The sequence below is a fragment of the Phalacrocorax aristotelis genome, chromosome 18 (genome assembly GCF_949628215.1).
Source record: "Phalacrocorax aristotelis chromosome 18, bGulAri2.1, whole genome shotgun sequence".
Lineage (NCBI taxonomy): Eukaryota > Metazoa > Chordata > Aves > Suliformes > Phalacrocoracidae > Phalacrocorax > Phalacrocorax aristotelis.
The window spans coordinates 8,167,967-8,194,104 of record NC_134293.1 but is presented as its reverse complement, the minus strand read 5'-3'; the positions used below and the strand labels follow the sequence as shown (position 1 = coordinate 8,194,104).

The 26,138-nt window shown below is 40.5% G+C and overlaps 1 protein-coding gene across 19 annotated transcripts in view; it reads left to right on the top strand.

Moving 5' to 3' along the window:
* CUX1 (cut like homeobox 1) overlaps positions 1-26,138 on the top strand; it is a 283,415-nt gene that overhangs the window by 194,695 nt on the left and 62,582 nt on the right. For 5 of the 19 annotated variants that reach the window (XM_075113229.1, XM_075113225.1, XM_075113234.1 and 2 more), the window contains exons 12-20: positions 5,406-5,464; positions 10,389-10,437; positions 11,468-11,564; positions 12,654-13,325; positions 14,327-14,392; positions 15,751-15,852; positions 18,123-18,949; positions 20,398-20,563; positions 21,211-21,267. In XM_075113229.1, the coding sequence (XP_074969330.1) occupies positions 5,406-5,464; positions 10,389-10,437; positions 11,468-11,564; positions 12,654-13,325; positions 14,327-14,392; positions 15,751-15,852; positions 18,123-18,949; positions 20,398-20,563; positions 21,211-21,267 (2,095 nt within the window). The remainder of the gene's footprint in view (positions 1-5,405; positions 5,465-10,388; positions 10,438-11,467; positions 11,565-12,653; positions 13,326-14,326; positions 14,393-15,750; positions 15,853-18,122; positions 18,950-20,397; positions 20,564-21,210; positions 21,268-26,138) is intronic. The other 14 variants (XM_075113236.1, XM_075113232.1, XM_075113233.1 and 11 more) reach the window with 9 other exon arrangements.

Genomic DNA, 26,138 nt, shown 5'->3' with positions numbered 1-26,138 from the left:
TATATGTACATTTATGGATATGTAGTGAAATAGCTGAACTGAAAAGGCACAGAAAATCCTTCTTAGGTTTTAAAACTTTTAATTCCCATTCCAGTGATTGGACTTGCAGATTTGCCAGGAATGTTTATTGTACTATGGTCTGTCTTTGAATTTACATGCTACCCCCTCCAGTTCTCTCCACTGGAAAAGGGAAGTGTATCATTTAGAGCATAAAACCAAGTAAAATCAAGACACAGAGAGGCAGCTTTTTAGCCTTAATAACCATTTAAGTTTTTTTAACTGTATATTTGCCGCACCATAATTCCCATTTATAGTTAGTGGTCCAGTCCTATACTCGTTTGCATACGAGTTGCACTGCACTAAAACCAGAAGAAACATTTCACAATTTTGTGAGCGACCCTTTTACCTTTTGCTTCAGCAGCTTTACTTTCTTTGTGCGCTAGCCCACACAGTTTTGATCTATCAGTAAGCATGAGAAATGTTTCCTGACGTGCGTTATGAATCAGTTTCCTGTAACTCCTGTCTCTTTCATTGTTCTACCATCTATGAGCTTCAAAGTGTAAACAAGATAAATTTATCTATTCCATTAAAGACTTCATAGTTTTGCAGGTTTTATAGGCTGAGAGTTTTTTGAAAGCAGGAGGCTGATAGTACCCACTTAGCTCTGACTGTGGTGTGGGTAGCTTTCCTCCATCAGAATGATTTAATGCTCAATTGAAACTCTTACAAATTGTTCTAATTCTGACATTTTTAGAGGTTACCAGTTTTGCTCTGGTGTAGTAATTTATGTGGAGAAATGTCTGTTAGGGATGAAAGCTGAAGTGTTGCCTTCAGTATGCTTTCTGCATGTTTTAAGACAGCCTTGCAGAATTATTATGAAAATTCAGTAGAGCAAAGGAAACCTATTTGGTTCCTATATTGACAGTATCAGCCTCTGCCCATCTGTCACCATGTGGGCACCACTCTTAATGGGGGAGGAAGGAGCTGGCCTGGTTTTGAGGGAGACATTTTGCTGGCTACATCGTGTTAGAGTTGGGGATTTTTTTATTTTTTTTTTTCATAAAGCCTGATAGAAAATATCTTGAGTCCTTGCACTTGACAGATTTTCTTGGAATAAAGCGTGTTCCTGGTGAGGTCAGTATTAGTTTAGCCATTAACTTCAAAGGGAATAGGATCATAGAAATGACAGAGCAAGTCTTTGATTTTCATTTCAGTAATCTCCTTCCATTTTCTCATAGGCTTGCTGGCTAATGCTCTGTATTTAGGTTCCTATTGATAATGTCTGATGCAGTGACTCTATTGATAAAGTTTTAGTCATTTCAACCCTCTTTAACCTTATTTGTTGCACTATAAAAATATTTCAGAATACATACTTTTACCCCAAATTGCTGGGAAAACCTGTGTCTGTGATCTGTTGTACAAAGAACCAAATCTCAGTGGTGATGTGTTGATCTCATGTTTGATTACAGAGGAATTGCTTCTAAAATAACTGAGATTGTAATGGTGCCTCCACAAAAAATGAATCACAGTTCCACAAATTAAAGCAATGTTCTCAGACCATATCTTGGGGGAATTCTTTAATACTCTATGACTTAATGAAACAATACAGAAATACTTTCAAAATTATTGCTTCTTTATCTTCATCTGATCTAATAATCAAAACATGTCCTCTAGTAACAAGACTTTTCTAACTATAATTATATTAACCCTTTGTTGCTGGGAGTTAGAGCTACTTAGCAAAGAGATACATCAGATAACCTGGGTTAAATATGGGCTTTTTAGTTTATCGCTCTAAACTAAAGTATGATGTTAGTCCAATGGGGTTTTTTAAATGTTTTAAGCCCCTTAATACAGCCCATGCCATTTACCTAAGACACTAGAGTTAATAATACAGTAATGACTTCTTTTTTAAACAACTTAAGAGGGGACCCAATCTATGCATGCTTTAGAACGGGTTCATTCATACAACAAATGCAAGACAATTCTTAACATGGAATATTTGCAAATTTAGTGTGCAGGAATGCCACCAGTCCGTTCCTCTGTCCTTTGGCTCCCTGCATTTTGGTGTGTTGGAGGACGTTAGAATATATTTTGTCTGAATTAACCAGGTTGATATTTAGTGCAAGATATTAGTTCCTCCAGATTGTCTCACAGCTTGAACCTTTGTTATACCATGTTCTGTGCATTTTACAGGGTTCTTTGAGACAATTACCATACTAATACATTTTAAAACAGTCATTGACTGGGAAGATGCCAAGTGCTTAAATGGTCTGCTTATATACAGGCATTGCATTCTCAGTTGTTAGTTTATATTGTTTAGTAAAGTATGCATTTAGGTGCAGATTTTCCATGGCAACAATCTCTATATTAGGTACTTGGGAATGATGGATGTATGTGGGTTTTATACAATTCAAGGTAAAATATTGCTGGTTGCCATACTGCTATAACAGCATACAAGTACCTGAGAGTCCGCAACAGCTTCATGCTGTCAACATCTTTTTTTTTCTTTTTTCGTTTTTTTTTTCACCCTGACTGTATTTTGTACTTAAAATTTCCAGAAATACTTTCAAGGTATATAGCATATCCCTATACAGAATGACATTTAATGTAGATTGCATTCAGATGGGAATCATTAGCTTTTCTGTATTTTATATCTGTTTCTACAAAAGGCTTTTTTCTTAGCATATCCTTGCATAAGTAACTAACATATTAATCCAGGTTATTTTTTGTTTTATATTTATTCCAGTACTTTTTATACTGATGACTAATGTAAATAGCCAGTTATCCCTACTGTAAAAAGCGATCTGCTGTAGACCCAGAAACGTAACAAGCCGCAAGTTAAGGAAGAGGTGAATTGCAGTGTATCTTTACTTTAGGCTGTAGAGCAGCAGAAAGCAGTGAGAAGCGGCCAGCAGTGTGACATGGCCCAGGAGAGCTGAAAGATGTCGCGTGGTGCTCGGCAGGGTCCTCCCGTTGCCTGCATCGAGTTTTGAAGCTGTCAGCCATGATGCTGAGTCTCCTCCCCAGTACGGAGGGCTCTCTGGCTCACTGGTTTCATGTAAAGATCCCTCTCCAGTCTTACTGAGCCTAACCTGGTGCATTAAAAAGTCTAGCTGAATTCCTTGTTAAAGTAACTCTGTTTTGCTCAGCACTGAGCTGTAGCTTGAAAAGCTGCCTCAACTTGTGGCATGTTGTAGCTGGCCCGCCTCAAAACTTGGAGAACTGAAGTGACATCTCAGGCCCAGAGGTTACGTAGTACCTTTCTATAATGAGATTTCAACACATGTTGGAGGTTATCAAAACCTCAAGCATCTTTAATATTTGTAAGATTTTCCTAGTCACATCAACCAGAATTTTCCTAGGTACTCCCTGTAATTGCAGTTAGTACCTGGACTTTGGTAAGGCAGGACATGTCAGAAGAGATGACTAAAACTTGCCCTGTGTTTATTCAAGTGAAAAAAAAAATTAGCTGAAATAGACTTTTTTTTTTTCTTTTTAACACAGTCTGAATGACTGCACAAGTTACTGGTGGGTGAGGATGTTAGGACACAAGGACTTTTAAGAGGCTGCTCATTTTATCCCTGTCCCAGAGGGTGCAAATTCCACACTTAACAACAGTTTCTGCTTTCCTGCAACAGCTGGTGGTGGTGGTGATCCTTTAAAAGTTGCTTGTTGAGCAGCTGCCAGAGCAGGGGCTCATGTATTACTGCCGGGAGATGCCTCTTGTCAGCAGTGACTAAGGATTGCGGATTATGGTATCAAAATGCAGAAAGAGGAATTTAAGAGGGCTGTATATTGATAACATGGATGTCCACTTTGTCACTGCTTTTTAATACGTACTAATGGCAAGGCAGGAATTCCAGCAATGCGTGAGCTGGAAGGGGCATGACAGGAAATCCTTTAAAAGACGGCAAAACAGCTGGAAGTCCAGCAAAGCCCCATCGTGCTATTGTTGCCATCTGAAGAAGCCTCATTTAAATTATTAAGATGGCTTAGATGATGGACTCGCTAATCTGTGGGTGCTGTGTAACACGGTGTTTAGGTTTGCTGCCTGTACCCATTGGATAGCTCTGAGATGGGTGATACCTATGCACTGGCTTACTTGAGAAGGCAGCATGGTTAAGAGGTTCCCACTTCTAATTGTTCGTCTGTCCCAGCCCTGCTATTCACGCACCCACAACTGTGCTGGTGCTGAACTTCATGGGGCTGCGTTTTAAACAGGTTTGCTAAAATTATCCAAGTTCACAGTGGCCCTTGGCTGCCTTCCTCCTGTGTTCAGCAAGCAGCCCAGGAGTGGGTGTAGGATCTTCGTGAGCTCACTTCTCCACTGAAGACAGCCTCTCCCAGACATAAAGCCCCATGTTTCTTTTTCATGTCATATATTCCTTTCCTCTGTCTTTGAGGGTGGTACGTCCTTGTGTTATTTCTGTTTCCTGTGACCTTTGGGATTCTGTGCCAATTTTAACACCAAAAATTAAGTGAAGCAGAGCTAGCCTGAATCCATGGAAGTTGCAGGCCGTAAGTTCTATTCTTTCTTTGCTTAGATCAGGTGTGCCTGTACTAAGCAAAGAAATTGTTAGTGGGAAATTAACGTGGCTTCTGCAAGCAATGTAACGGCATCAATTATGTATCACTATGTTTTAGGCCTCCTGAAGCATTTATCCTGTAGTGATGAGCACTGTTGTTGGGAGCAGGGGCTCTTGGGTAAGGTCCAGTTGTGTGGTATTGCGTTATGGATTGTGTTAGGTTTGTTTCAATGTTTGTGGCATCTTCAAACCGAAGAGAAGCCGTTGAGACTGCCTCAGGTCAGGCAGACCTGAGCAAAAAGGCCTGCTGAGTTGGTCTCAGTGCTTCCTCTCCAGTGTGTAATCATATTAGTTATTGCAACAAGTAATGCTTGGAAGATGACTTGGTACAGCTGTTTTGTTGGGCACGAGGCACTGTAGAAGTCTTACAAGCCTAAGGCATTCCAGTCAACAACAGCTTCTTCAGTCTTCGTTTCGTGTAGATAAGGTTATCAAGAGCTGCCCTATTAAGAATACAGTATGTGCCAAAGCATCCTGCTTGATTACTGAATTTATCAGTTTCGTAAAAACATCAGCTGCCCCATTTCTAATACCTTCTTCCCCGATCTCTCTATTGAACACATGACAGTGACATTGCAAACAGCCGAATTGGGACCTACTGAATTCTGTAATGCTTGGCACTCTGCAAACAAAGGAAGAGCGCGGTATAATTGTGTTTACATTGAATTGGTTATAGTTTGTTTTCTAATATATGTAAATTAGGTATGAGTCATTAACCCTCACTTGTGCGCTGCTGTATATATGGAATAATTTAAAGATGATTTTGAAAGCTGGCAGAAAAAAGTGTAAATAATTAAATCCATGTTCTTTCTTTTAAAGCAACTGGAAGAAAAACTGAAAGGACAGGCTGATTATGAAGAGGTTAAGAAAGAATTAAAGTAAGTGTTAAATGCTTACATAATTTTTTCACAAATTCTAGTTTAATAATGCTTGTTAAATGAAGCCACAAATCTGTGTTCTTGGAACAATAAGGAATTCAGTCAAAACCACAGAGACGGGGAAACTGGGAATATTGGCAGAAATTGCATCCAGAACCAGTGCAACTGCTGTATCTGAGAGTAGTCCTTTATGTTCCAGCAGAGTATTGCAATGGCAAATAATACAAGTGTCCATGAAGAAAAGGCACTAAAACTATCAACCACCTAGGGTAAAAGTTTGAAAATCTGTGGTATTTTAGGTGGACCACTCTTTAAAAATCCCCAGACAACAGCTGAATGTAACGTGGACCAAGAATTTAATGCAGGGCCTTTGGCCCCAGTAGCTTTTCTATGATTTTGCCAGCTAGTGTTCAGCAGTTACCATTTTAATACTGAGCCTGTTTCGCTGTATATTTTTGCTAATATATTGTAGTTTTAAACGAAAGCCACAAACAGCCTCTTCCTATTTCAAGGGGTTTTTTAAGAGACTTAAAAGAGCCTCATTTTAAACTATAACAAGATAAGCTGTCAGGTTCAGAAGAGTTGTTTTTTGACTGGAAATATGTTTAGTGTCAAGGTTTAAATAACTGCAAGAAACTCCATCTCTTCTTTCATCATTGTGGCATTTTTGTGTGTATTTGAAGAAGACGGAAAAAATGTTACCTTGTTTAATGAGGTATTTCAGATGAGGCTGGTAGTCATGTGCTTTTGTTTACGCATCCCTGGAGAATATGGAAAGCAGGTTTGGTTTTGCAAGCCCGGTGGCTGCCCAGCCACCAGTGCTGCTACGTTCAAGCCACGCTGGCTGTGGTTCTGGTTCACTGCCAGCTGCAGCACACCCCGATACAGGTGTATAGTTTCAGTCAAGTGAAATGAGTTGTCCATTTCTTTGATCATTATACCTGAATATTAACTGGTCTCAAAAAAGCTTCATTGTTTTAGTGATATGGGTAAATATGTCCATGTGCTCTCCTGAGTTAAGGAAACACAGCTTCAGATTTCAGCTGGTTTATGCCCTCATATGTAAAGTAGCAAATGGGAATTAGGCTACAGCCTTCCAGTTTGCTACATGAGTTCCTAAATGTGAATGGGCCAAAACAGCAAACGGGTTTTAAATCCTACCTCGTTTATTGCCTTTACTTTAGATACGAACTCATTTAGATCCCGGTATTCCTGGTGGTAATGCCTTTTTTTTTGTTTGTTTTAATTTTTTAACCACACAGACTTACATGAGGGCAGGGATGGGAAGGCAGATAAGAGGTCCAGGAGAAGCCATGACACAGCAGTGTTCATAGGGTATTTCTGCCTGTCCCTGTTATTTCGAGATGAGTCTGCAGTGAAATAGATGGGGGAATCTCCAGGAAGTGGCTCTTGTTGGGTGCCAGTAAATTAACTCAGTGCTCCTGGCCGTTACAGCTTTTATATCCCCTAATTTGTGGGTAACATTTTTATCTGGGCAGCCTGACTTTGGAGGGACAGCCAGCTAGCTAGTAGGTGGCCTGGGGTCCATACACCGTCCTGCTGGATGGTGCGGCGGGTTCAGGCCCTCCGTGAGAGCACTGTAGGTGTTTGCAGTGCTGCATCATCACAGCAGCTCGTTCACGCCACCCTCTCTGCTCCCATCTGGTCCAAAAGATTTGCAAAAATCTAAATGTGCATCACCTGAGAGTGACAGTCTGATCCGAAGGGAAACTATGAAAAGCTTTTTGCTGTAAATCTGGTATCCCTTAGACTGAATCCAACTATACCTGCATTTGTGTCCTGAAACACTGACAAAAATGAGCTGCTCATAATGCACATATGCACCAAGAAAAATGATATCTTGTCAGTAAGGAAGAAAGAGAATAAACTTCTGAGTTGTTTTGGCACTGATATATTTTCCTTAATCCTCCCAAGGATGTTAGAGGCATTCTAGGCTGAGGGATCTCAATATCAGCCAGCTTTTAACCTTGGAGGAACCAAACTGCGTCCACGTCAAGATCTGGGATGGGAGGATTCCTTGCTTTCTGCATTGGCTTTTGTGTCAAATGGCTTTTAAACCTATTTTTGACATCTGAGCGCTCTGTGTGTCCTTTCAGTTCCATCTCGAGTAATATGACAGTGCTAACACTCCACCTTTGCAGTCAGGATCATACAAACAGAAAGTCGAGCTCTCCCAATGCACATTTTGCTTTAGAGTAGGATCTTTCAAGTCATTGTAGATGTGCGGATTCAAGTCACAAGATCATTCTTTCGAAAAGCAGATAAGTGATCTTGAGCAGCAGAGTGAGTCGAGGCCTCATGGGCAAAGATATTCCCGGAACCCAAAGGGGAAACATTTTGCTTCATCAGTCCTAAGGAAAATGTCTCTTTTGGGATACATTTGGAGAGTCATTTTTGACATGTTTAACTTCTACATTTTTTGAAAAGATGAACCTGCTGTAGTACATATACCTCCAAGCACAATTTGAGATCCCATCAACTCGGTTTTTAGTGTATTTTGTGCTCTAAGTGTATAGGAAATTACCTGTGAAATTGCCAGAAGGCTATTTCAGGTAGCAAAGAATCTGCTTTAAGTAGGCAGAGGTCAGTAAGTTTCCAGCTGAGGTCTGAATATGCATGCCTGCTCCAAGCTCGCTGGAAAATGCAGCTGCTGTAAGGATCAGGATCCTTTCCGAAGGTCCCAGCTGGCAGCAGGTGCTTGGAACCAAAAGGCATTGGCAGAGCAGCCTGCGCAAGTGGAGGGCACACCAGGACCAGGGCTTTGAAGCCAGACTTTTGGTGCTGAGAACCCAATATACACACTAAATACTTTCAGGCTTACTTTGCACTTCCGACTGGTTTCGGTCTGGCTCTGTAGGCAGCACAGTAGTGGTCAGAGCACATCACACCCACTCCTTTGAGATCGTACGGCTTCTTTTGGTTTAGTCTCCCCCAGAAGGAACCTGGTTGGTATTCTCCAGGACTGCTCTGCATGGCGAACCGAAGCGTGGTAAGTGGGAGACCTGCATCGCAAGTGTACTGCTGATCTGAACTGAAATGGGAGAGACGCCTGTGATTTGCCATGGGAAGTTTGCCACATGATAACTTGCTGTTACCAGTTGTTTTCCTTAAACATTCAGATGGGTCTTCTTATTTGACCATCACGAGGACACACGTTACTACTTGCTGTCCTTTCAGAGGCCATACCCTACAGGGTCCATGGGAGGATGAAAACAGTTACCTACCAGTGACTGGGGTTTTCCCTAGATGAGTCTCTGTATATTTATCTCCTCCAGTACCTTGGGGTCCTGGTAGACAGAGCTGTGCCTCTGAAGCGGTGTCCCAAGAAACAGTCGCTTTCAGCAGTGATTAGCAACCTGAGAAGCATGCCTGTGATGTCAATATAATGTCAGGATCTTTAAGAACTCGAGACGTTAACGCAGAACCTCCCTCCTTGACTGGCCTGACTCCGTTAATAGCAGAAAAGAGGCACTTTTGCATGTGGGTGAGCTGTTCTGCCCACGTAAAGCGGAGTCATAACAGCATTACTTCATGTGCTTGTGTATTGGATGATGGCTGTGATCTGCAGTGATTCCTGCTGACAAGAGGTGTCATCCAGTGGCGCCGTATGATGAAACTGATGGGCAGAATTTTGTGATTTTATTAATTGTTATATTTGTAAGAGTGCCTGTCAGAATTAACACTGTACGTAATGAGTATGCACAGATGCAAAGTACCTGAGGTTTCTATCTCAGAAGGACTTTTTTTTTCTTGGATTTGCTATGACTTTGTGTGATCTTGAGTGAGTCACTGAGGCCACTGATTTTCAGAGTGCCACTTAATGGACGTGTAATTCTGGATTAATGCACGGACAGATTTATAGAGGAGCTGGACGCCACGTGGTCTGCAGCAGTTAACGAGTGCTGGGTTCCTGGCTGACTCCTAGTGGCATCCTGAACTAGTCTCTACATGTTAATACTGGCCTTCTGCTTTTTTTGACTCGGTTTCCACATTTAATACATGCTTAAACATATTCTCCCAGCCTCACTAAGTTCCTGGTGCATTATACGTGAAAAATGCTATATAAACACTATCTATATCTGTTTACGTATTTTTCTTCAACAAATGAATGTTGTCTTTGTACAATGAGAAGCTGAAATCCTTTATTGCTTCAGTCTGAGGAACTCAACGTCCTGACTGCAGCAGGCCTGTATAAAAAAAAGTTATAAGTTTGTATTCCTGTAAGATTCTTGTTTGCCAGATGATACAACTCTAACTGAAAGACTTTGGAGGGAGGCATCCTTTGACTGCTCGGTATTTATATAAAATATTGACAATGAGTCTATCAGATTCTTCTCTTAATGTACTTATAAATATTTGGATCTTTCACATTTCTTAAGAAATATTGTGCCATTGTGTCTTCCCTTTGCCGTAGAACTAGGAGGTTATTAAAATGAAAAACTGCCCTTTAGCCTGTAGCGTCTTGGTCGGGAAGATTATTTGTGCATATTTTCCTTGATATGTGAGCTGGTGTATATTATATAAAATACTGCAACTGTGGTGGTGATTCCCCCGTTTTGTTGCTTTGCTACAACTTTTTCATTCCCTTCAAGCTTCACAGATAAATTTATATCACTTCTGACAGCTTAAAATGTTATATCCTTATTAACCTTTAAATTTACGCTTTAAACTGGCCTGGTGGGATTGCATATGGAATGATTTAGATGACGCTCGAGAAAATTTTCTTATCCAGTAACTAGTTTGAATAGTTATTCTGTATTCATTATGAGGCTGTGTTACTGCAAGGAAAGTTGTTATCACTTGTGGTGTTGCTGGAGAGTAGGAAATGGTAAAGTAAATGCTCATTAGTGCAGTTGTTATGAAAAGAAGAAATAGAAAATAATTTTTTTTCTGCCTTCCACAGTATATTGAAATCCATGGAGTTCGCACCATCTGAAAGCTCTGGTGCTCAGGTACTGAACCTACTTTTGTTTTCTTAATTACTTCAGCAGTTCAGTTAATTAACGCAAAATTTGTCTTGCAGTTCGTTGTGTTAGCATGGAGAATTTCCTGTTGATGTTGAGACATATGGGTTGATCATTGTTTTCCTGATGTTTTCTTATGTAAAAAGCTGAACTGAACATTTTTTGCCTATTCCTTTTAAGTGGTCAAGGACAAAGAATGACGTTTCAGCTGTGCTGCAGTGGATAACCATAATGTTGTGAAGTTGAGTCTTTTAAAGATACTAGAGTCAGTGTACAGCTACGCTGAGATTTGCATGTTTCTTGTACTGACAGTATGCTGAGCAAGGATTTTAGCATTTTTATGTCTTTGTTAGCCTTGAAAATAATGTTCACAAGAGAAAACAAACCTTTGCCTACTGAAAAAGCAGGAGAAAGCTCTGCTATTCCAGCAAATTAATCTTACTTAAGTTTAAAGGTTATGAATGAAACTCCTGCTTCCGAAATCTGAACTGAATATCAATATCCTGGGATTCATTTTCAATATGTTTTTTTTATGATCAAGGGTTAGATATTTAGTGGGAGATAAATGGCAGGTTTCTGTAACTGATTTTATTTTTGAACAAACTGTTTATGCTGAAACACAGCATTTCAAGGAAATGCTTAACTTGGGTTAGTTGACCTAGAAGAAATAATATAATCTTAACTCCTGTTTTAATCAGATTAAAAGAAGTCTACAGCTTTTAAATTGAAAGCTTGCCAGTACCATTTTAAAATAAGTAGGATTAAGAAAATGTTCCGTTACACGTTTCAAAATAACGCAGAATTGATGAATGATTTACAATTAAAATTAAACAGTGAATCTCTTCTATGGCTCACGTAGGAGCACTGAGTGATTCCTGCAAATATATGCATGGTGAATTCCCTAGCTGCGTTCATAGCAGAGACGAGCACTTGTTTTCTTCTTCTGAAATCCTTTTTAGTGCCTGAGTGAGACTCTTAATGCTTTTAGAAACAAACCTCCCACTTTGATTTTCTTTAGGATGCATCTAAACCGCTGGAGGTGCTGCTGCTGGAGAAGAACCGCTCCTTGCAGTCTGAGAACGCCACACTGCGTATCACAAATAGTGACCTGAGTGGTAGGTTGACACGATTTTCAGCTATTCTGGTTTGTTTGCTGCCTTGTAGAGGGAGGGAGGGCTGAGTGAGAGATGAATGTCTGAGCTAGTGCATGGCAGACAGATTAAGAGGCAGCAGGAACACTGAATAATGTTTGATTTCTACAGTTTTATAGGCTGGATAATAAAATAAAACTTGGAGACCTCAGAGAGTCTTTAAAGGTTAGGAAAGAGAGGCATTACAGGATGTACCAAGTGGTAGCGTTTGAGGCTGTCTTCTGTTTTGGGAACAAATTCATCCGTGGCACCAGAAGTCTCTTCCCCCACACACAATGTTATGCAAAATGTTTGCATGTAGAACACAATAATCTTCCTGTCTGATATACTTAGATATACTACCAGCAGGTCAGCTTGGAAAAACAAAATACTTTCTTTTTAGCAAAGTGCGTTTGCCGTTTAGCTTTCCTAATGTGGGCTTTTTACATCTTGTGTGCACATTTTTTAAATGGAAAGTCATGGAATTTCCAGATATTTGAATGCTTATGGTTTTTGCAGCTGGAAGAAAGTTAAAAGTTGCCACTGGCCCTGGGATTACTGAATTCTGAAGCATTTTATGACTTTAACTGAGTGATCTTGGCGCATCCACCTAATGGTGATTCCTTTATTCAAATTGGTTTGTTCCAAAATGTAAATGTTTGCTGCATTTGGGTTCAGTCAGGTCCAATGAGTAATGTCTTGAATGAGAGACAACAAAGAGACTTGCTGTCTGTAACTGCATTTATTTTAAATGTATAACTGCACTTCATGTACTTGTTCTAGTTTTAATGTTTGTAAGGGGGATTCTCCAGGCTGCAACATACAAGAAAGGTGCAAACATGAAATGCATGTTGTTTGTTTTGGGGGCCTTGTTTGGCTTACTGAAATTTCAATTATGAAAAAAAAAAAAAGAAAACAAACCAAAAACAAAATGAAAACAAAAATCCCACCACCACTTCATTGGCCCTTGTAAATCTGCACTTTTTCCCTTTGCGGGGCAAACTTTGCATTTTTTTATCTTGGTTTTTCCCTCTTTGATCCCCCATAATGCATTATGTTTGACCTTCCTTGTAGGGTCAGCCAGGAGAAAAGGGAAAGACCAGCCTGAGAGTCAGCGTCCTGCAACCTTGCCGGCCTCCCCTCCTTCTCAGTTGCTCCGCAACACGGGGGAGCAGGCTTCCAATACTAATGGTACACACCAGTTCTCACCAACGGGTTTAAGTCAAGACTTTTTCAGCTCATCCCTGGCGAGCCCCAGCTTACCCCTGGCCTCCACAGGAAAATTTGCACTAAACTCTCTCCTCCAGCGACAGCTAATGCAGTCCTTCTACTCCAAGGCAATGCAGGAAGCAGGAAGCACAAGCATGATTTTTTCAACAGGTCCTTACAGCACAAACTCCATATCTTCCCAAAGTCCATTACAACAAAGTCCGGATGTAAATGGCATGGCCCCGTCTCCCAGCCAGTCAGAAAGTGCTGGGAGCATCTCTGAAGGCGAGGAGATAGACACAGCCGAAATTGCACGTCAGGTGAAAGAGCAATTGATCAAGCACAATATTGGACAGCGGATATTTGGACATTATGTGTTGGGACTGTCGCAAGGGTCTGTGAGTGAGATACTAGCCCGGCCAAAGCCATGGAATAAACTGACTGTCAGAGGCAAGGAACCATTTCATAAGATGAAGCAGTTCCTCTCGGATGAGCAGAACATCTTGGCGCTTCGCAGCATCCAGGGCAGACAAAGAGGTAAGCGCTTGCCGGCTGAGGGTCTCGCCCTATTTTCCTGTTAGTTACAAACGTTAAAAATTGGAAGCTTCGCTGTATGGGGTCGTTTGTGCGTTGCTGCTGGTTTCGCCTGAATCAGATGTCAGGTACAGAAAGTACAGCTTTCTGACTCCGCTTTTCAGCACTCAAGCAGGTTAGTATCTTTGCTTGTGCTTTTTTTAGCCGCTGACTTGTGTTTGTCAGCGGGGGCAAGCAGCAGGGACACTTAGATCCCTCCCTTCCCAGTAGCTCCGTGTCAGAGCTAAATACACAGTGAAGAGGGTCAGTAGCTACTGAGGGTATCAGCCCTCAGAAATACTTGAAAAATTTTATTTAGGGTTGTTTATTGAGACCAGACTTTTGTTGTGTCTTGTGTGATTTTTTCCCCCCCCCCCCCCAAAGTGTTTGGACAAAATATCATAGGTGATGCATGAGACGAGTAATTAAAAACAATCCTAATTTAAAGCAGCTTTGGGTATTTAAGGCAGTGATTTTAAGAAACAGCATGCATTTCATTGTGATTCATCTTAAGCGAAGACTGAGATTTACATTTAGAGAAACTGAAAAGTAGGTTGTTTACAGTCAAGAAATATTGGAAAGGACAGGCAGGATTTTCCTAGATTTTGTTTAATTGAAAGTGCACACTGTTAGATTTATAATCTGTTCTTCCTTTTGATGACTGTACTTGAGGGGATTATCTGCCCATCTTTAACCTCTTCATTTTTGGTATCTCTAGACATTTATTTATATCTGTCTAATCTCCTTTCCGAACGTAGCTGTAATCTTTATTAACAAATCAGCCAGCCTTGCTTCTTCCAAAGTAGCCAGCTCCTCCAGCGCTCAGACAAAGGCTCGAGGGGGCGAGGAGAGCTCGAACCCTCGCACTCAGAGACAGGCTGCTAGCTTCTCATGTCACACAGCCCATGATGTCAGAGCAACCATCCCCTGATTGTTTTGTTCTTACCAAACTTGTTTTTCAACAGAGAATCCAGGCCAGAACCTGAACAGACTATTTCAGGAAGTACCGAAACGAAGAAATGGGTCTGAAGGTACGTCACAGGCAGGTGTTTTTCTTTGCAGTCAATACCTAGGAAGTGGAGTGTGCTTTAGCTGTGTGTTTCCTTAAAACTGTGCAGTTTGATTCTGGCCTGGAATCTGATAGAAAAACAGACAGTAAGTATAAAACAAACCATGGGTTAGACGAACACTTTGCTTGTTCTAATTCTGCTGCTGCTGTACTAACGTAACCCTGTTTGGATACTTTTTCCACTCCCAACATCACTGCGTATGCAGATCAAAAGAGATAAGTGATAGAAGTGGCTTTATAAAATCATCAGATCTATTGAAATGCTCTCTTTGCTATTTTTGTGATTTTGGAGGGAGAAAGTTGCATAATTACATAGAATCCAACATCAGTCACATACAGCTTCTGCTCTAGATTGACTTCTTTCTTCTCATGGGGCTTATGTTGACAAATACCCTTTAATACGCTTTTAAATTAGTGTGATACTTATTTCAGTATGGTGTATGAAACAGACAACAGGATAAGTGAGCATCAGATCGATAAATTATCACTGAACAGGAAGTACGAACATTTTTCTTCTTTATAGATTAGTTGCAGATTTTTTCTTTTAGCAAGACGAGGAAGAAGAAAAAACAAAATCAGGTACCCAGAAAGTCTGCAGTTCTTTTGACTCCAGTCAGAAATTATCTAGCTCACTTATAAATTACAATCTCGTAATGAAAAATGCAGTTACGTGCAATAGCATTCAGAGTCATAGTTTTCCCTCCTTTTCTTCCCCTTAGTGGTTAAAAAACCAAAACCAAAACCAAACAATCACGTAATAGCTCTTAGCTGGAGAGTACTTCAAAAGGTATCTGCGCTTGAATAACTGTTTCTCTTAATGTATTAACCTCTAGAAAGTTAAAAATTATTTTTATCTAGTTACTTTTTAATTCTGTTTTGGGCTGAACGTGTTCTCATCCTACTTTGCCTAGCAGCTGATGCAGTTTTTAAGGTGATTCCTGACCTTATGTTTTTAGCTTTCTTCCTTTCCCCTCTGGTTCTTTTCCCTTCTTCCCTTCCTCTCCCCCTCCAAAACAAAGAAAAGGAAAGAAATAGATCTGTATGTGTTATCCTGGAAAAGGAATATACGACCCCTAGTTCTGCCTCTGATGATGTCAGTGTTCTCATCGTTCCAGTGCAGCTAGTGGGCAGGCTTTTGCACAGCAAGGATATTTTTCTTCTGTTAAGTGTGTTCTTGGTGTTATAATGTTGGTAAAGGTCCTATGTAAACTTTTGTCAGGTGATGCTGGTGGTTTATCAGTATATGCTGTCTGTCTTTGTGCTGAAAAACCAAACAAATAAAAGTTTTCCTGGTGTCATTAGTTTTGTTTTCCTCTTCAGGTAACATAACCACAAGAATCCGAACCACAGAGACTGGCTCTGATGAAGCCATCAAATCCATTCTCGAACAAGCCAAAAGGGAGCTGCAAGTACAGAAAACAGGTATGGTCTCATTTTGTCTCTTGCTCCTTTTATTCCAGAATTTAATTAAAACAATTACCATGAGCTTTCTGGTCAGTTAATTATATTCTTAAAACCTTGAATGTAGGTTTGAAGAGCTGCTCTTCTTTATTTTTTTTTATTTTTATCTTATTTAGTGGAGTTGTTTCCACCTATAAGGCAGCTCAAGTTAAGGTTACACGTGTCACGGCTTGGAGGGGTCTCTGCTCGGTGCTTTGCCTGCTGTGCTCTGCCCTCCTCCCAGGGGAGTGACACTGGGAGATTTCTAAACACCTTTTTTCCCAAGTGCAGAGCTCTGCCTTCTTCACACCACTGCAGACCTGCAGGCACTCACTTTGCAGGTTGAACCTGCAAAATCCTTTCTTCTACCAGTTTATTCCCTGGAAAGGGAAAGACTCCTGCTTTCTCTTGTCTTGTCTCTAACTGGGGCCCCAGGGACACAACTGCATGGGAGAGGGAACTGAATGGATTTGGCAGGGTGAAGGTCATGATCTAGCCAGCAATTTCCAGTCACATAGTACCATCGTACTGTGGACATCATGTACTGAAATTACAGTATAGGCAAACTCAGTTCTAATTTTTAGATGACTTTATTTTTGGTAACAGAATGTATTCAGTGAATAAACTGGCAAATCCAAAAAGCATTTCCTTTCCCCAAAACGTCATTAGTTTAACAATTTAGTCCAAGATAAGTTTAATTTCTCATTGTATGCTGTCATGTAGTAAACATTTCTGTCTACTCCGTAGCCCTCCCAACTTTCCAGCACTGTTAAAGGGTGAACGCTGAAGTAGAGAGTACTGTGCATTACTTCTGTTTTGGTTTTTAAAGCAAATACTGATTTACAGTTTGGGATAGTTGTCTTTTAAATGAAAACTAAGCTAATCTCATGGCAAAATATAAAAGACTAGTTAGTATATGATTTGAATAATATGACATTATACAAGTAATGATTACATAGAGGAAAAAATGTGGGTTGTGTGCAGGAAACAGCAAGCATGTTGTTCAATAGCATGTTTCAGCTGAGAATCTCAGACTTCCTTTCAAATATTAATTCAGTCTCAAAACTCCCTATGAAACCAGTAGATGAAACAGAAAATATCATCCCACTGTCTTTTTTCCCATTTCTTAGGTTTTCATGTGTTTTATAGTGTGTGACAGGAAGGAATGTAGGGAGGCAAATTCGGAAATGTGTTCAGATGAGGCATAATATTACTAGGATAATATGCAGCGTGTTTGAAATCTTTTTTCACTTTGAGGCCACTTCTTGCAGTGTGTGGGTTCCCTCTTACTATGTAGTGCTTCACTTTCCTCATTCTTTGTAGAATAGCTTTCAGAAGAATTGGTTTTCAAGCACTGGGGACCTCAGTGGAGGCTAACTTAAATGGAAACAGATACCAGTGCAAAAACCTCCTGGCTCTGCAGAGATAATTCTACACACACGTTCCAATCTCTGCTCATCCCTGACCGCTGCAGCACAGCCACATGAGTCCTGGTTCACTGCTGAAATACTGGATTTAGGTGTTATCTCTTCTGAAGGCACCCATGGTTCCATTCTAGGGCTTTGGATAAGGCAGAGGGTGATGGCCAGGCGTCAGCCTGATTTTTGTAGAGTTGTTTATTTCAGTGGTTGGGACCATGGAACAAGAAAACAGGAAGCAGGAGCTATTTAACTTGTCACATGAAATAATGAAGTCTCTTACTAAAGTTCTTGCTTTGTTGTAATTTGTATGTTACATTTTTGGAGCTAAAAGGATTCACCTTATTTATATTGTAAGGGGGTATTAAAATAGTCTGTCCAGGTGAATGCAGCTGTGTTCAGTTTTGAGCGTGTGTTATGATTCATTTGTGGAGATAGAGAGACGTGAAATGTTAAATAACTTTGTAAATAGGACTGTAAAATGTTATTGAGCACTTGGGGTGGGGGAGGAAGAGGAGAAGGCTTGATTTTCAAAGGCATTAATTTGCAAATTTTTAGAATGGTGGGTAACATGCGAGTAGTACTAGACTTCTGCAGTTGAGTCTGTGCGTGCAAATGTCCAGCACTTTGGCAACTATGAAAATTTTCCAGTGAAGAACTTTGTAAAACTTACCTTATTTTGAAAAGTGCAAATCTTTGCTTAGTGAAAACCCCTCCCTCCCATCCAGAAATGTATTGCAGCCCTTTTTCTGACAGGGAGATATTTACAGTAGCACGTGTTGAATATAAAGCATATTCCTCTGTTGCATTTAGTCTTTTGGTTGTTTTTCATAGCTGAGCCGGCTCAGCCGCCTTCTGCATCTAGCAGTGGCAATTCTGATGATGCTATTCGATCCATTCTGCAACAAGCCCGACGCGAAATGGAGGCACAGCAGGCTGCCCTTGAACCTGCCTTAAAAACACCACCTTTATCTCAAGCTGACATTTCTATCCTGTCCCCCAAACTAGTATCTACACCTGCAATGTCGTCGGTTTCCAGCTATTCTCCTTTGGCCATATCCCTGAAGAAACATTCATCTGTCACTGATTCCAGTATCTCTGCATTGCAGAACCTCTCTGGGCTCAAAAAGGAGCCTCAGGAGGCACCTGTTTTAGAGCTTCATGGAATAAGTGATTCTGCCCAGGGTATGTTGAGGCATGTTAAAAATGAGTTGGGACGTGGTGGTGTTTGGAAGGACCATTGGTGGAATACTGTGCAGCATGAGAGAAGAAATACAGCTCTTCCCGAAGATATAAAAGTTGAGGAAGCCAGTGGTGCGAAAGAAAAGGTCAGCAATCAGACTAGGCCAGATCGTAGCCAGCTCCAAGGACCATCTTCTTCAGAGTATTGGAAAGAGTGGCCAAACGCTGAATCTCCGTACTCCCAGAGTTCTGAATTGAGCATGACTGGGGCGAGTCGCAGTGAGACACCACAAAATAGCCCCCTCCCTTCATCCCCTATTGTGTCTTTGTCAAAGCCATCCAAACCTTCAGTTCCTCCACTGACACCCGAGCAGTATGAGATTTATATGTACCAGGAAGTGGATACGATAGAGCTAACGCGGCAGGTCAAAGAAAAGCTAGCAAAGAATGGCATCTGCCAAAGGATCTTTGGGGAAAAGGTAAAGAACTGGTTATCTCTTGTTCCACCAGTATTGTGAATGTGCGTTGTGCTCCTTACGTTGGTACAGAGCTCAGTTTAACGGAGGGGGATATGCCACGTATGTCTTGTAGAAAAATGTTTTTGCTTCGTATGTTAAGTATTTAAAAAATGAGCTCACAAAGGAAAGTATTAGTTTTCCTGTATTCTGTGAACTGTGTAGGTTTTTATACAAAGATTGGTTTCAGCCACTTGTAATTAGAAATGAGGCCCCTGAGTTTAGAAACATTGAAAGCTGAAGCAAACATTATTGAGACTCAATATTTCATGCTTAATGTAATGAATTCATGGAATATTTGAGTAATACCACTGTCAGGACTGGAGAGTCTCTGAATTTGTTGTAAGTGAAGATTATGGACACAAGAGCATTTTTCCCTTTTTTTTTTTTTTTAATATTTGGAAATGTGCACAAGGGTATTTAAGCAAACACATGGAAAATCCCCTACCTCTCCTTAGGCTCGAGTCAAGAATTCACGGTCATTTCTTATACCTGGTGCTTGGTACCTTAGTGTGCTTTCAGACATTTTTGAGCAATGTTTGATTACAGATACGCAATGCACGATAAGGCTTTCTGAAGTTCTGATGTTGTGGGCCCTAAGTGTTGAACATGTGGGATTTCAGGAGGGTCCCCAACCACCAGAACACGCTTCCCAGCCTATAAGACGTGGTGGACATCTGGTGTTTCTTCTTTCTATAAAGAATTGCATCAATATAATAGTATAATAGGAGCTGGCATCGTGCTATTACCTTTTCACTAAGATGTAAAATGAAAAGCCTGACCTCTTGGGGTCATTAAAGATGCCGTGGCAGCTTTCATTAAGTATGATTTTTAACCCCTGTACCTGTGCTGAATTCCAGGCAAGTAATTTCATTCTGCCTGTCTGAAATTCCCCCTTTGCTGCAGTCGGCTGTATTCTTAAATATTTACTTATGTGGAGCAGCCGCTGCTACAGGTGAAAACACACATCGTTATAATTCATACCAAAAAAAAAATCAACCAAATATAGGCCTAGTCTCAAAAGTCCCAATTATTTTTGTTTGAGAACAAAATACATGCCAATCATTTCCTGTTTCATCTGCCTGTGTGTGCCTGGACTCTGTGTTTTTCCTGTTAGAACTGATGAAACTATTTGACACAAAATATGAAAAGCATGCAAATCTCGTGCCATCCTTTTGCCATTTGTGCTGCTGCTCCACTCCTGCAGGAAAAAACCCATGTTCCAGAAGGAAACCACGGCAGGAGAAAAGCATTTCCATCAATTACCTACCAATGTCATTTTGCAGTTTTACTAATTGTCCATATAAAAACAATTTGAGAGATGTAGCAGTAAAGGAAACCAAAGTGATTTAAATTACTCCCCTTTTCACATCAAATGTGTTAACGTGCCGTTCTTGGTTGCTTCACTTCAGGTATTGGGGCTGTCCCAAGGAAGTGTCAGTGACATGCTCTCCAGGCCAAAGCCATGGAGTAAATTGACCCAAAAAGGCCGAGAACCATTTATTCGTATGCAGCTCTGGTTGAATGGTGAGCTGGGACAGTGTGTCCTGCCTGCACAAGGGCAGCAACAAGGACAAGGTAATTAAAATTCCACTATGTTGTTTGAGTTGAGGAGGAGGAAATCTTTTTTTTTCTTTTTTTAAATTTGCAGTAAGCGAGACTTGCGCCCGGTGCTAGTCCAGGCGTTACTGGAAGTGGCAGCGTCCACCCTCGCAGCCCAGCTGGTCCCTAAGGGGGACGTGCTGGGAATGTTTACGAATGAAGCACTCGTTTATGGGTAATTGATAAGCAGCAGTTATCAAGTTCCTAATTAGGATGATATTATCTAGGCATGAATACGATAGGTAATTCAAAAAATTTTGGCCAAAGAGCTGGAAAATCTCGTGTGCTGTTTTCTAGGGTTGCATAGGGGATTGTTATTGTCCCTAGGAGAATATCGATTGCTTTCTCAGGAGCTGAGCTAGAAGAACTAAGCTTTAAAGGGGGAATGCTGTGTTGCAATTACACTTTTATTGTGGCTTTCTCTTACCCTAATACCTATTGATAGAGAAAGGCCAGGCTAGAGTTTGGCCTTGGTTGTACCCTTATAATGCCACTGACTTAAATGAGCAGCGTGCCCTTGCAGAGATAAGCGGTTTGCTATTTGTTGAGCCTGCTTACTGTTTAGTTTGTGGTTTGGCATCTCCTTTTATTGTTCCCTGATTTTCCTCTCCTCTCTTATCTAGTCCTTCACTCTGTGACATCATTACAGGATTCCCTACAGCAGGGATGTGCAAGCTCAGGTAATCAGCTGGTTTCAATGATTTGCTCTGAAATAATTCTCTGTGCTTTTGTTACGTTTCTTTTGCTTTGATGCCGAGAGGTTTCTTGCGTTTTGTTGTATCATACAGGAGACCCTTCAATTTTTTTATTAACACAGTTAATTCCTCGTTCTCTCCTTGTTGCTATGGCAGATGTAGGGAGTACACATATTTAGCTGCATATATTAAGTAAAGAGGCTCTGTCTGATCTTGGAGATCATTGGCTCTGTAAGGTTTTTTTTTTTTTACCATAGTTCAGCTTATCAACTTGACATGTGACAATGGCTGTAAAACAAGCCTTTCGTTTGTAATGTGATCTACATACTCCAGCTGCCTTACTCGCTGGCGTATTTTTTTTCCGCTTTCATTTGCACAAAATCTGCTTTGTTAATTTGAAGGTGGGGAAAAGACCATGTTATGTCTTTCTTTTTCAAGCTTTGGTAAATATTCCAAGCTGACCTTTTTTTCTGCATCCCCCTACCGTTTGCAAAAAAGCAGATGCAGCAAAGATGAGTGTCAAAGAGAAGAGAATTGCTAAAGGTTTTATAAGATGGCCACGGTATAGGCAGGAGGCTGGAACAGAACAGCTGTGTTCCTGCTGTTAGATACCAAACTCTACCCACACAGACTTTTTACCAATGATATGCTTAACTGATGTAAACCACTTGGGCTGTTTTGTACTCTAGAAAAATACGTGTGCCCTGCTCTCTACTTATGGCCGGGGCCCTGTCGTGGAGAGCTATTGCGTTTCAGGATACAGAGAAGGATGGGTTGTGCTCTTTTTCCACCTTTCTGACATTCTGAAACACACTTTTTTCTGGAGCTTGCTGGGCTTATTCTGAATATCCCAACCAAACGGATTTTTCTCTCTACAGAGAAACTGTTTTGCATTCTAAAAGATTTTACTAGAAGAAAATCCATTATGATATTCAGTCCACGTTTTTCTTAAGAACAGTTGAAAATGAATAGATAAAGCAAAAAAAAAAATTGCCCCGGTGAAAACAAGCCATGTAAACAAAACCAAATGGGAAAAAATTATTTGCAATCATAGGGCTATTGTTACTTATAGCCAAGCACTTAGCGAACATGGAAATTTCCTGTGACATTTTATGTGCTGCTGTTCCTTAAAAGCATGCAGTGACTGCTTTTTTGTAGCATCAGTACTATGTAAGAGTAACTGTTACAGTTACAAGCACCAAAGACAGCATGGAAAATATGAGTAATTAATTGTAGCCATTTTAAGAGGAATTTGAAATCAGAGGAGCTGGGGCAAGGCTGCATTGTTATTGCTAATCATCATATTTATGACTAACTGTAATTATAAAAGATTGAAAGACAAGCCCATAGTATTAAAATCCGACCACCTTACGGATTCCCGTGAGGATCGCTGGTAGCTGAAAGTGATTTCCTTCAGGAAGTTCAGTTTTGCTGCCGTGATATTCTGCTCCCCTCCCACACTCCCAATCTCGTTTGTCAGTTCCTGCCCTTGAGCTAATATTTTGTGAGGCGACACGTTCCTATCGGCTAATAAAATCATATTATTGGTGATCGTCCTCCTTCTTTCCTTAAAGCAGACTTACAAGTGAGAAAATGGGCTCGTGCCCTTTTCTTCTTCTTTTCTGATGATTAAAAATAAAACTCATGTACAAGATGTTCTTTTCTTGGCGCCTTTCTCTGTGTAAAGGAGTAAGGAAGGTTGTGACACCATGCAGAACAAAAGAGCAAAACCAAGTTATTTGAATGAGGAAGGGCAGTTTGGTAATTTTCTTTTATTAGCAGCTGTTCTGTAATTAAAAGCGCAGCAAACAGTTTGGAAAAGGTAATAATAATTATGCATTTGTGAAAGATCCTTCACTCCAGGGCAGGGAAAAAAAAATAAAAAAGACGGCTCCAATTTTCTGGTCTTCTGAGACATTTCCCAGGAAAATCAAGGCAGAAAAGGTTGCCTACTTGTAATTTTAAAACAGAAATTAATCAGAACAATTTTGAAACGAGAAAAGGTCTGGAGCCTTTTCCATGTAATATAATTGGTTTGGAACTTGTTGAATGTATGAAGGGAAAGAAGTGAAATTAAACTAATACATTCAGTGGCTCCTGAGTGCTTTGCCAAGAAGGTCTTCAGTGTACAGAGTGTCAACATGTATAGCAACGTCTCAAACTTTTATTAGCTGTGAGTATTTTCATTACCTTTTGGCACTATTCTATCAAACTAACAAGATTTTCTGGATTTCTGACCCAGTTAGTTACACTTCTAGATCATGAGGTTTTGATTAACACCTCATTCATGAAAATCTGTTCTTTTGTCCAGTAATTTTCCATTGTCACACGTGGACAGATGAACCCATCAGTCTTTTATATGTGGGAATGTATGGATAAGCTTTATAGATATATATCTATATTGCTTAGTGATAGCAAAGAGAAGCCTTGCTTGTTTTTCTTCTTTAAAAGCTATATTTATGAATTTAAAAAAAAACAGTTTATATAGAAATGACAACCAGATATACATCTGTCTTTTCTGCCTGTGACCTTTCATCAAGGCTTTGGTGATTTTGTGCAAGTTTCAGTGAATGTGTTTTACACAAAAATGATGTCTGTACCATAGGTGGTCAAAAAGAGTATCACTGTGCCTTTTCTAACATTTTTTCTCTGTGTATTTCTTTCCACCTAAATGCTCTAATGCCCTTGGGTAAATCTGCCTTTTTTAATGATTTATGTGTCAAAAGCACGGACCAAATCACATGGAAAAAAAAGTAGAATTAGTGTCACCCAACTGCATCAGCATTTTTTCATGATGAATTTGGCCCTTATTTAGTTCCATTACTGATGATCAGAGCTGGGCTGGGTTGGGACAGTAGCCATGTGCCGAAAGAAGGTTTATGTGCTTGGATATTTTCCTAAATACTCGGACTGTATACGGCTCTTATTAGTTTGTTTTATTTTGGGGGTCTCGTGTCTTTACTGAGCATCTTTGTGACATTAAGACAAAGTTTCTTTTTTGGTGCTGTTGATTTCCTAGCTACTCCCAGGAAAGATGAATTTTGATTCACTTTTGTATTTATCCTCTGTGAAGGACGTATACTCTCTATATACTACATTAAAGACTTGCAAATACTCAGTGGGAAAAAGACGTGCCTTTTTGGTATGTGTTTCTGTAAGGGTCGTCTTATGACCTAATGTGGAAATGTTCATTTGCCGATACAGCTGCGGGTGATCTCAGGGGATTTTGAATTTCCCTTTTGTTTGTCTTCCTTTCTGGGTATCATCCATCATTCCTAACCTCATGCTGCTTAGCAATAGTAACACTCATGGGAGTTGAAGAAAGGATTATAGCAGCATAAAATGGGGAGCTAATTAGAGCTTGTTTCAAAATCAGAATCTAGCTTGAGATAATTGCATATTATCTGGTGATTTAAAAACCCAAGATCTACTGTATTTAGATCAACTGAAATATGCATAAAAGCTTTATTTTCACAATAAAACATTTGTAGCAACAGGGAGATTACTTCTTATCATCCCTTGGGAAAGAAAATCTGAAAAAAAATCAGAATGCAATCTATGGTTTACTGTAGTTATGATATTAACAGGCATACTGTGGAATGATGACAAACCCAGGTATCTGTTATATTTTTATTTACGTAATACATATTCCTGTAGTATTTTTCAGTACAGAAGCTGCTCAGCGGGCAGGTAGTGAACTGTGTGCTGGGTAGATCTTCCCATTTACCTACTAACAGAAGGATGCTGTCACACTGACTGCGCTGAGAGGAACCAAGTGGGGAGAGAGTGTATTTCGGGCTTGCAATCCATATGCAGGATTGCCATCCTGATGTGCTTACGGGAAGAGCTCACTGGCCACATGGTGGCAAGGGAGACGCTCTTACCCCCAGTTTCTCCATGGTTCATGATTATTTCTTTCACTGTACTGTTTCGTTCTGAACGGGCAGAGCTGTCTGAGATGGTGCTCCAGAGTACAGCTAGGATCAGCATGGGGAGAACTGGATCCTTAGTACCTTGGAATTATGTCATACCAAATTTGAGCTATCAAAAAGAAGAGAGAGATTGTTTTGCAGTCATTTGCTGGCATTCCGGGTTAATAAAATTGTATGACGTGAAATGTTTGTGGTTAATGTAGTCTATAAAATGGGAGAGACGGGAGATCAAGTGGCTTTTAATAGCTGAGTAGTTGGACTGCAAGAATTCCTTGCATAGGTGGTTTGTGTTTGAGGACCAATTTTAGAGTCTTTGCATTTGGCTGAGAGGGCTGTCTCCTTTTGTGCTAGGTGCAAATGCACTTTTAAAGTTTGGAGCTCAACAACTAAGTCAGCCCAAGAGTTACCTTCATGCTAATCCTGAAGCACACTGGCGCGTCTTGGTGAAGCTTCCACACTCTTTGTGTGTGGCTTGGGATTGCGGCTCTGAAGCAGTTGGCTGTGGCTGTCTTGATTTCAAACCATAGGATATCAGTTGGCTCCTCATAAGGGCAGCTGTTGTAGTCTGTCTGTAATGTGTGTGATCGTATTCTGTGCCATTTCCCTGACATTTGGACCATGAAAACCTTCCTGGCAGCCTTTCTGGTATCAATAAAGCTGGGAGAATCGCTGTCAAGGCACCTTACTGGGACCTTGGGGATACAGCGTGAAGTCAGTGTTTCAAGTTCGTTCTTAATATATAAAGTTGGCTATCGCTGCTAGCCATCACCTGGTCATTTCTGCCTCTCGCCTCAGTCTGTCCTCCCCAGGCTGTCTTGCATGGCTGTAGTCCTTTGTCCGTCAGCGATGCTTTGCAAATAGTTGGTATTTGTAGAGAAATTCCTGTCCCAGTTGTGTTCTTTTCTGTCCATTGAACCACCCAGT